Here is an 11,461-nt window from a genome sequence, read left to right as displayed (position 1 = left end):
CTTAGTCGTTATTGGCAATGATTCGTTCTCCTTAGTGTTGAAATAGCTTAACTGCAATATATATGTTCTATCAAAATATAATAGGACTTATGCTTGTGGTTCCGTAGAATCCAGTGTAACGAAACGAATTATAATTAGTGGTAGCGCTTTGTGCAAGCTGGTCTATCCATCAGATGTTCTACTGTTAACAACTATTCGTAGTACTGTCAATTATTCAGTACACCAAATACATATTTGAAATTAAATTAAAGGAAACTATTTAATTTTTTTAAGTGTTCATACCATTTATCACTGTTACCATGGAAATTTCGCTCTCTGATTGTGAAGCATTTTTTTTTTAAATAATTTTTTACATAATTATGTTAATAGTGCAAGTCAATAAGGTTATAGAAACATTCATCAAAACGCCTGAAACAAACAAGAATATATTTGAAAATGTCATGTTTCCTAACTATAACAATTATATTATGATAACACAACAACATATAAATACACTCGCATACATTTATTGACGAATTTTATCAATATAACACGTTAATCCACAGACATCTAAGTAGTTTTTATTCCCCAAAAATAGTTATATGGGCTATAAGTAATCTTGTAGTTCGAGGCTATTATTAATAAACTTGGAATTAAAATATTTCATACGGGATTCGCCTTTCAATATTTTTAAAAACAATATTACGTATATTCATAATATTGATAACATCTATGTAAATTATTGAATAAACGTGAGAAGCTAAGATAAACATATAGCACCAAGTTTCCGATACTGTTATTATATTTAACATGATTGTATATAGATTAAGGGAATATAATGTCCTACACGGTCTAACATTTAATTGTATACAGTCGATACAACTGCATCGTTCAATTAGCAAGTAACTCATAAGGCTATTGATAGTAAACTTTTAAGTCGTTGGATGTTCCTGCCATAAAATTCTGAATAAAGTTTTGAATCCGTGAATACCAATTACCGTGGAAGCCGAAATAACGTCAGTAGATCCTATGTATGTCTAATTTCTCTATTCATACCTTGTATGGTGAAAGTGTTTCTGTGTTTGTGCTAACATTTGTGCACTATGATATTTCTTGTGCAGGTGTCTTGTCCATGTTGAGAATGTGATGACCAGAATCAGTCAAACGGATATAAATAAAATAAATAAAAATAAAATAAAATAACTTATTTCATCAGTAAGAAAACACTTCATTAACTTTACAAAGGTTGACTTCTCCTTTTGAGTGCAGTATGCTCCCGTGCCAGGAGAAAATAGTTATATAATTGACTAAAATATACTTGCTGGTTCTTCTGATCTATCTTATTAACCGGGGTAATTTTTGTTTTTTTATTTTATTTATATTAACTTATTAACTCAATATTAACTTTATTATGTTGCGGTTATAACTATGCGTAACAAAAATCCATATCCATGCTAATATTATAAAGGCGACAGTATATCTGTCTATCTGTCTATCTGTCTGCCTCGCCTTCATGGCTAAACCATTGGATCGATTTCAACGAAATTTGGTTTACAAATAGTCTGGGAAAGGTATGTACTTGTTAATTGTAATAAAAGTGGCGTAAAGGGTTGAAAAGGGATGAAAGCTTATATGAAAGAATTGTCATTTTTAGAATGTTGATCTAAACATTTTATATCATATCGTCCACTAAGGAGTGTTATTATATTCTACGCGAGCAAAACTGCGGGTAACAGCTAGTTCTTATTATAGCTTTTTTGAATTAGGAATACTTCGTTTTTGGCTATAAAATTTGCGGGATATGTATATCTGATACGTTTAGAAGCAACACACTAGTTCTATATTATAGGTTCGTGTAAGCTTATCTGAGTTGTAACACTTGTTATATTCTGGTTTAATGGGTAAATTGGGTTGGTCTTTTATATGTAAATGTAATGTAAATCCAATAGTTAATAGCAAATCCACGTTACAAGCGATGCCGTTAGTTTTGTACGATGCACCAGTGTGTCTTGGGTAAAATGTGAAATTGAAATATAAAAACTATAATTGAATTATAAATAAAAATTAAGCACGTGAATAGACAGTGGTACTCGCCTGGGTTTGAACCCGCAATCATCGGTTAACATGTACGCGTTCTAACTACTGAGCCATCTGGGTTCAAAAATGAAAATCAATATTAAAATTATTTAGCTATCTTTCATTTATTTTTATATTCCTTCGCGATATCACGATTAATATGCTGCAATCAAAGTGAGATTTGAAATAACTCGTTTTACGATTTGTCGATTTTTTTTGTCTTAATACCATTCTTAACTGATAATACTAGATTATATTGATTGTCGTTATCATTAACTAATATTAATGTCACTGTGTTAACGCGTACTGTGATTGCTTTGGTAAGTAATAAATTAAAATTTTGTAAGTCTTATTTTTAACTTAAGTATTTATATCTAACACCACATCGTTTGGTTGACTAATATATTAACTTAGACCTATGTCTATGTCCTATATAAATATATACTTGTATATAGGACATAGACATAGATGAATTTTAACGAATAAATAAGTTTGCATGAATGGTAATAATTACATAGTATAAAACAAAGTCGCTTACCGTTGTCTGTCCCTATGTATGCTTAGATCTTTAATATGACACAACTGATTTTGATGTAGTTTTTTTAATAGATAGAGTGATTCTAGAAGAAGGGTATTTATAATATATGGATAGTAAAGTAAAGAGATACTGATAATTTTATAAGTTTGTGATGTCGTAAATAAACACAGTATATTTAGTATTAGCATTGCACCCATACGTAGCCGGGGCGGATCGCTAGTAAATATAAAACATGCATTTTCGTTTCACAAACGTCTCTAAGTAATAACTGCTTTAGTAAATACTTCAGTAATTATTTCATTCATTTGAAAAAAACAATATCATTTGCGAATGAATTTATCCATGACTCATATTACTTACGACTGGTGTCTAATTATGTGAAGGATAGGAAGATATGTTATAGATAACCTATCAAAGTCAAATTAGTTGTTATTCAAACTAATGATTTGATTGCAGGTGCAAAGATGCGTACGGAACTTATATTTCTAGCACTTCTAGGCTTTGCTTCGTCATTGCCATTAGCTTCTGATCAAAATGACAGCGTATTAATGATCAAGGAAAGCTTGGAAACCGCAGGTATGTGAAAACATTTGCAATGTGAATAATAAGTAGTAGTTTATGTTTCATTAATACCAACATCACCATCGACATCAACATCATAATTGACAACATTATCAACATCATTATCATTACATACATCATGATCATTAATGATAATGATTATGATGATGAACATAATGATGATGAAAATGTCGTTCATCTCAAATAATTATTCAGTGCTTTGAGTTATTACGTAGTTGTTTGAACTAAAAAATATTAATTAATAATAAGTTTATTGTATTTAATCATTAGATTAAATACAAGTAGTAAATAATTTAGATAAAGCAATATGTTTTGTGTGACAACGTAACATTGTATAGGGATTGATTAATTAATAATAATTAATAAATATTAGTAGAGGATATTCATTCCACTAAGACGGATGTGATAATATATAAAGATGAAGATTTGTATCTATTTATATTAATAACTAGCTATACCCGCCCGCTTCGCTGGGCATTAGTCGTAGAAAAATATTTTTTTAATTTTTCATTTTGTAATTAATTACCGATACAATGTACAAATAATCAAGAAATATGAGAGATCTAATCAAATACTTAAAATTATTTCATTTAATATTCGTCAATGATGTTCTCGATAGGCTGCAGATTGGTCATAACACCCATAAACTTCATATCTTCTTTTTTTTGAATCCGGAAACAGATATGATTTATGAGAATGTTTTTTTGGTGTAATCTCGATGTAAAGTTGGTACGATGAAAATTTTAATTAAATTTCTATAGTCTAGAAAAATTTGTATCACACCAAAAACGTCCTCTATTATCCGGTTCTATCAAATATCGATGATATAACATTTACAACCTTGTCATCTGTATGTATCTCGTAAATAAATGTACCCTTTGGCTCGAAGTTTTGATTGGTTGCATCGAATGTAGCTCAATCCTTCGTTCTCTTCGTATCGTATCGTCAACTGTTTTAACAATGAATTGTTAAAACAGTTGACGATACTTCAGAATATGGTTAGATTGATTATCTCTAATTATACGATACGCATAAAAATCAAACTCTTCGATGTCACAGAGCCAGTCGTGAGATTATTTTGATACAGTCCGAGATATTATCCATCTTCTGCTATTTGGATAATCGTAATAATTGTCATACGAATGATATTTTTCAACGACACCTTTATTGTTTTTGTGTCGCTTAGTGATAACAATACCTCGTTTTGTAATTTCTGTACCGACAATTACAGCTGTGACTTCAGGAGCTATGGAAGCTTCAATATGCCTTTTATGCTCTGCGTTCTATCTGCATTGATAATTACTTTGAATCATTTGTTGTTTCACTATCTAGAGCAGTTTTAGGCATAATCCTAAATTTAGCGATGATTTCTCGATTAGTTGTGGTACTGAACATGCATCAAAGATCAATCTCTTTCTACGTTGTCCGTGAAATAAATGTCCAGAAATTGGGGATTTATTTAGATACTGGAAGAAGTGAACCAATCATATGATACACATTAAACGTAGACGCGAAGTTATTGCATTGTACAATATTTGTTACTCCAAAAGATGTCATTTAAAAGCATGAATTGTAATTTAAAATATACTGAAGGAAATATTTAGACTCCTTAATAGTTCCCGTCACGTAGGTAAGAAGAGGTTCTGGTGGTTCAACCAGTTGTGGTAAATACATTTTACCACAACTGGTGGAGTAGCATATACCAGCAGTTTATTTAGTGTGACAATATGGGCATTCATTGAACCAATGATCACATCGGGATTCATCTTGTCATCATAACCTATACATATATGTAGTAATTGAAGGCTGATTTATTGAGATTGGTTCTAGTTCTTGACTTAGTCTTTTTTAATCATTCATCATCCAGTAATTGGGCTTATCAGGTTTATTAGTATCTCTTGTTACAAATGCTCGTTAGAAGATCTGGAACTTGATCATTTCGTTGACTAACTGTTTTGGCAGCTCTTAAAGTAGAAATTCGGATTCTATTTGTTTCTAAACGTATTTCTTGTTGGTATTTTGTTTCCGTAGCTCTTTTGGATGACGCTACGCATATATTGTTGATATTCCGATCTTTTGTTTCTTCAATGACATGGTGGTTTCTATTTATATAAGTTGTTTTTTTTTTGGTTATGTTTACATTTTATACTAAAGATTCATTCTTATTGGAGTAATGAGTATACTTATCAATTATGATTATTGTTTACTTTCTTATAATCAAAACAGCTAATCACTTCTTCCCATATATGTAATTTATAATAATTATCTCATTTTAAAATTACAATTATTATTGTTGTGATTATTTTATGTTTATTGGAATATGACGGAAATTAAGTTAGTTGTTATGCTTTTTGAATAGATTTTCATTTTTTATTTCATATTTTTTAATTATCGGTTGATCGGAATATAAATGTATCGTGATACACGTAAGGGCCATCTGTTGGTTATTTTTAATGATACGGATGAAATAATTACTTTCTCCATAAAACAATAGATAAACATACCTATTTTCATAATGATCGATCAAATAGTTTCTGAGTTTATCGATGACACACATGCAAACACATCCTTTTGGCTATCTATATATACTTTTGTATGTATAGATAGCCAATGATTTGCGCAAGTACATGTTTTTCCTGTCTGCCAATTTTTATAATGATACAGACACATAAAAATTTCAAAAATGGTAAAAATTACGTCAGTCAAAGAACACATGACGAATAACGACAAAAATAAGTGTACCGACAGATTCTAGAGATTTATATAATAATATAGATTTAGTACTCACGTGCGATAGCTTTATTATTATCGTATTTTATGTATAACTTTGGTGTTTCTATACCGATTTCTATGATTTTTTATGGAATAGTTAATACTGTTAACTTTTTTAATTTGGGATGATTGTTATAAACGTAGAAATAGACAAATATAATCAGAATGCTTCGAACTACTAAGCTATTGGGAGTGACACGTGTTATTGTGAGTCAACCATAAAAGATAGACATAGGCTGTCATGGGATATTTTTTGTATAATTTTAAGGAAAACATTTCCATAATACATGATTTCTGTGTAGCTTTAACCATTAAGGCTAAACACGCGACGGAAGCTCAAAATATGGGGTAACTATCCCGTTTTTCAGACATTTCCCTTCAGTGCTCTGCTCCTATGAACTTTATCGTGATGAAAAGTATACTATAACCTGCTCAGGAATATGAAAAATTATTGTACCAAGTTTCGTTAAAATCCGTCAAGTAGTTTTTGTTTCTATAACGGTTATATGGACAGACAGACAGACAGACAAAAATTTTACTGATTGCATTTTTGGCATCAGTATCGACCCCTGATCACCCCCTGATAGTTATTTTGTAAAAATATTTCATGTACAGAATTGACTTCCCTACAGATTTATTATAAGTATAGATGGTAGCGATGCCGTTTATTCGTCGTAGAATATTTATTTATATTTAATTATTTGATTAACCTTTCTAAAGATTGACCAAAAATGCATTTATACCAGTAACTAATGAAAATAATTGATTTCAAGGTCCCTTATTAATAAAAATACGACCACTTCTGATGGTTAAAGATTGGCAGCTTACCTTTATTTTTTCCTACGAATTGATTCATATTATAGTCATATTTCAAGATACTTTACCTAGAGTGATTGAGTAAAAAAACATCCAAAAACAGAAATTGTGCAGAATTATTTGATGCTAACACTAATTACATTAATTTATATTTTACAGAGGTAGGTTCAAGAATCGGTCTAGTGGAAGGCATAGTTCTAGCAATACTTGAAGTTTTGAGAAACCTGATGAAAAATGGCTCAGAAAATTTCCCAGTTCTTGATCCTATAGTAGTGGATAGGATTCACGTAAACGAGAGTACTTTAAATATGCCGAAGTAAGTGATATTTTTTTTAAACAAAATAAACTGTCTAAAATAAAATTTCTAAGAGAATTACTTATAACTCCCGTCAAGGTATTTGCAAGTTGAACTGTTGCTAAAGTTCCATTTAATAATTTAGGATGTTTTCATATTCATATATTTTATGATGTTGATGAGATTTGCCAGTTGAAGGGTTTTATAATTGTTAATATATTTTGAGAGGCTTCTTAATTAAAAATGTCGTGAAACAAACTACGTGAGTCACCTCACATGAATTACTGTGAAGTGTTTAATCATTAACCAGCATTTAAACAGCGTAACGGAACAGGCACCAAACTTTCTTATCAAGTAGACTAGAGGCTTTAAGTTGAGCAATTGAACGGGTAAAAACTGTTACTGTAAAACTGTAACTTATTAACTTCTTACAGCTCTTACATCACCATCGACGATTTGACAATCAGTGACATTAGTACCTTCGAGATGGAGGAGATCAACTTCTCCATGGCGTCACTGTTGCTCCAGAGATATAAATTGGACTTCAATTTGGTCATCCCAGTTGTTAATGTCAATACGAGTAAGAAAACATTATTTATTAACATAACAATTAATGACATTTCTTGCTGAAATGTATACATATAAAAATAGTGATTATATAAATCATGACCGCGTGGAATGGTGGCAAGAATGCTAGCAGCCTTCTCCGTTGAATTGCAATCCGATCCTCTGGACTAAAAACGAACCAGAAGATAATAAAGTAAAAAAAAGCAAACTAATTTGGAAATGATTTAAAAGTACAGTAAGAAGTTTTAAGGCAGAGTTTTAGAGTTACAAATATACAAATATACTACGAACTTAAGTTCGTAGGTGGGTAGGCTTTTGTGCCCATCTAGATTCCGCCCATGCATCAGATATTGTAACCCCAAACAGCAATACTTAGTATATAATAGTAGTATATAATCTGGTTTTAAGGATGAGTGAACAAGTGTAACTGCAGGCATAACGGCGGGACACAATGGCTTAGATCCCAAAGTTGGTAGCGCATTCTTGTGATAAGGAATTATTAATATTTCTTACAGCCCCAATGTTTGTGGTCGATAGGAACTACAGACCACCATCTGGTTTTTTCCGTCCACTCATCAATTATAAAATATATATATATAAAACATTTTAGAAATAGAGTCAGTGATATAAATCGAGTCTAACACCCGTATTTATAGACAAGTAACTACTTGATGCTAAGTAATTTCTTAATGAAGTCATTACTTGAGATTAGAATTCTTAATTACCAAATTATATTCTATAATCGAGCAACACTCATTACTTACTTGAGCAAATGTTTAAGTCATACTTGACGTTTAGTTGTGAATTATATGTGGCAACACTTCGCGCCTGTGTTTCTTTTCATTAATAGGTAAACATAAAATCTAGATCATTTAACACGATCTAGCAATAACCTTTTGCATTTTACTTTATTTGATATTCATATTAGTAATAGAGTTATTTAAAGTATATCTATTTGTACAAATTAAATAATAATTTAATCGGTACAAAAAATAATGTTAGGAGAAACAAAACGTTTGACATGATATAACCTTACCAAATTTAAATGTTTACTTTTGTTTTGTTTACCTCCGGGTTATATGACGACTCGTGATTTTTTACTTAGAAAGGTTATGCATTCATTTCTTTCTTTAAAAAAAGTCCCTATCGTGTCGGTGCATTGAATTTATTTCTGAATACCTTTTTGCCAATAAAGTATATCTTATTATCTATACTGCGTTAATTTTAAAATGCAAGAAACTGATAGAAAAAGACCGTTTTCTACTTTAGAAAAGGATTTATTTTTAAATATCATTCAAAAATATGATACAATCCTAACCTGCTCTGTGTGTATAATGCCTCTAGGCTTGGTAATTTTTATGTGGGTGCAGTCAATTGCTCCTACAATATTTTTCAGTCCAGGTGCTCTGCCAATACAACCCAGGTTTTCAAAAGCGGCCTTTATATTCCTCAAATTGGCAGGAAATTTAATAAAATCTGGCATTAGCATTGCTAATGCTCGACTAACTCTCTTCACTATGTTGCACACTGTCGATTGAGAAATATGCATGATGTCTCCACATACTATTTGGAAGCTTCCAGTAGCATAAAAACGTAACGCAGTAAGCAACTGACACAGTGGGGTTATAGGAAGCCCTCTTTGTGTCTCTGATTCTAAAAAGCCGGTTATTTTTGGTAAAATTATATGAACCACAACATTTTTGGAGAAACGAAACCTCTTCTTAAAGCAATCCTCCGAATAGTCATAAAATGGATCCACATCACGAAAGTAAACTTTGGGATTTCTAGGTTCAGGCATTCTATTTCTTCTAATATATTATTGTCTACAACAGCAAAAACTTCTTCGATGCCATCCAAACTTTCCATTTTTCAAAATATTCAACAAAATAACCTCAAAACGTACAGAGAGAATAGTACTTCACCTCAAAAGTAATGCTTGAGTAAAGAAAACGATGACTATTACTTGGCTGAGAATTCTAACTTTTGACAGTTCTATCTTCGATCAATGACTTAACTATAGAATAAAAATTGTTACTTAAGTAATTACTTTTGCTCAAGTACTTACTTTTACTTGTCTATAAATACGGGTGTTAGTCCATATAACTAAAATATTAAAAAAAAATATGCAATATATATACTCCAGTAATTTTCTGTAGAGGAGGCTGATGAGATATGTCTATACAGTAAAATTCTTTTAATACTACACTAAATGTTTCCATGTTTTTGACGTTTCGTTGATTTAATCGTTGATTTAAGCGGAAAGGCGATTTGAAAATCGCTTTTACGGTTGGATATAATAATTGTGTGAAATGTTTCATTAATAAATATTAATTATTTTTAGGTGGCTACGATTTGTCATTAAGAATATTTGGTGGTGATGTTTATGGAAAAGGTGATATGACGTAAGTATAAAGATACTTTTATTAATTTTTATTTTTATTTTTAAAATACGTGACCAATAAAACTGATTTAATTTTTTAGACTTCAGATCATCAAACCGAGAGTTCATGGTTACTTCGTAATTGGATTTAGAACAAATGAGGGTGGTATTTTCATAGTTTTACACGAATGCAAAATCAAAATCGGATTGGATTCTTTTGAGGTATGTATATTTTGCGCACGGATACTTTGGTTACGTGAATACATTATTGCATTTTGCATACTTACATATTTTCGCGGATTCACTTACTTGTAAGGGAAGGGAGGTGAACTTATTAGGGACATATAGTTCCTATCCTATATAATATTTATGAGTATATATCTCTGACTCAAATTTCATTGAATAACAAACATCCATGTATCAAAACTTTTGTATTGTTAATATTAATTATTACAAGCCATTGATATTGTTGTGTAAGGTAATTATTATTTTTTTATAGCCTGTGATTACTGGTATGTTCAACAATCAAGCTAGCAGCGATTTCGTTTCTGCCTTTTTGAGAAATTTAGTCAAAGAAATGTTGGAATTTTTCGAGGTAAGATTTTTTGTTTTTTTTTTTTTTTTAATTAAAATTGTAGTTTTGTTATATATTTATTAACATAAGAATTGTTAACGAGGCCTTAGTTATAAAACAATAAAAAGTCAAAATATACACAGTAATATCATGACTGCGAGAAATGGTGGCAAGGATACTACCAAAATTTCTCGTTAAATTGCAATTTCAACCCTCTGAGAAAAAAATAACCAACCTTCATAACACCAGAAGAGGTATTAAGGGGATGTGCTATATTATTACTTCAGCTCTTAACATAGTTTCCCTGATATGAGAGGGGGGCCAATGTGTCAACGAATGTAATATCTCATACCAGCATCAGTTTATTATTTAATTCCACGGAGCACAAAAAGAGTTGTCTTAAATGTTTAAAATTAATTATTTTTAAATTTTCAGGAGGAGATATCATACATCGTAAGCGTGGCAGTTCTTATTATTGGAAATCTAGTATTGTATGATTTTGACTTGGCCAGCTTACTCCCTTTCGTGTAGAGTCAACACAACTATTAAATTAAAATAAAAAATCTTAATAGTAGTTCCGATTTTAATAATAAGTCTTTATTTTATTCATTATTGCCATATGAATAAATATTAATTTCACGAATGATCTAGGAGATTAATCCGTCTGTGTTCTTTCATTATACCACAAAACCCACGTATATTTTGTTCAAATATCTAATTATATAAAGTAAATAAAAATAAATAAATTGTAGTATTATTGTCATAATTTGTTTTTTAATTCGCTAAACATAGTAAACATAGTTACTATTATTTATTTATAAAATAAATATTATACAGAGTTAAATTTTGTTCCTTTGTGGTACTTAGTGCTTGTCTTGTATT

General features: G+C 30.5%; 1 protein-coding gene across 1 annotated transcript; it reads left to right on the top strand.

Moving 5' to 3' along the window:
• The first annotated feature begins 2,269 nt into the window (after positions 1–2,269).
• LOC124538523 lies at positions 2,270–11,131 on the top strand. The gene is made up of 8 exons (XM_047115613.1): positions 2,270–2,375; positions 3,050–3,169; positions 6,923–7,079; positions 7,493–7,638; positions 9,967–10,027; positions 10,107–10,227; positions 10,505–10,600; positions 11,015–11,131. Exons 2-8 carry the CDS (start codon positions 3,058–3,060, stop codon positions 11,108–11,110), a joined length of 789 nt encoding a protein of 262 aa, XP_046971569.1. The 5' UTR covers positions 2,270–2,375; positions 3,050–3,057; the 3' UTR covers positions 11,111–11,131.
• Positions 11,132–11,461: the final 330 nt, after the last annotated feature.

This window comes from Vanessa cardui, chromosome 2 (genome assembly GCF_905220365.1).
Source record: "Vanessa cardui chromosome 2, ilVanCard2.1, whole genome shotgun sequence".
Lineage (NCBI taxonomy): Eukaryota > Metazoa > Arthropoda > Insecta > Lepidoptera > Nymphalidae > Vanessa > Vanessa cardui.
Note: the sequence above shows the minus strand (reverse complement) of the source record. Positions and strands in the feature narration are given on the sequence as shown.

Excerpts from the sequence above, each read along its gene's own strand:
- LOC124538523 (XM_047115613.1), top strand. The coding sequence starts at position 3,058 with ATGCGTACGGAACTTATATTTCTAGCACTTCTAGGCTTTGCTTCGTCA. Across the intron at positions 10,028-10,106 it reads TATGGAAAAGGTGATATGAC|ACTTCAGATCATCAAACCGA; the intron begins GTAAGTATAAAG and ends TTAATTTTTTAG. Across the intron at positions 10,601-11,014 it reads AAATGTTGGAATTTTTCGAG|GAGGAGATATCATACATCGT; the intron begins GTAAGATTTTTT and ends TTAAATTTTCAG.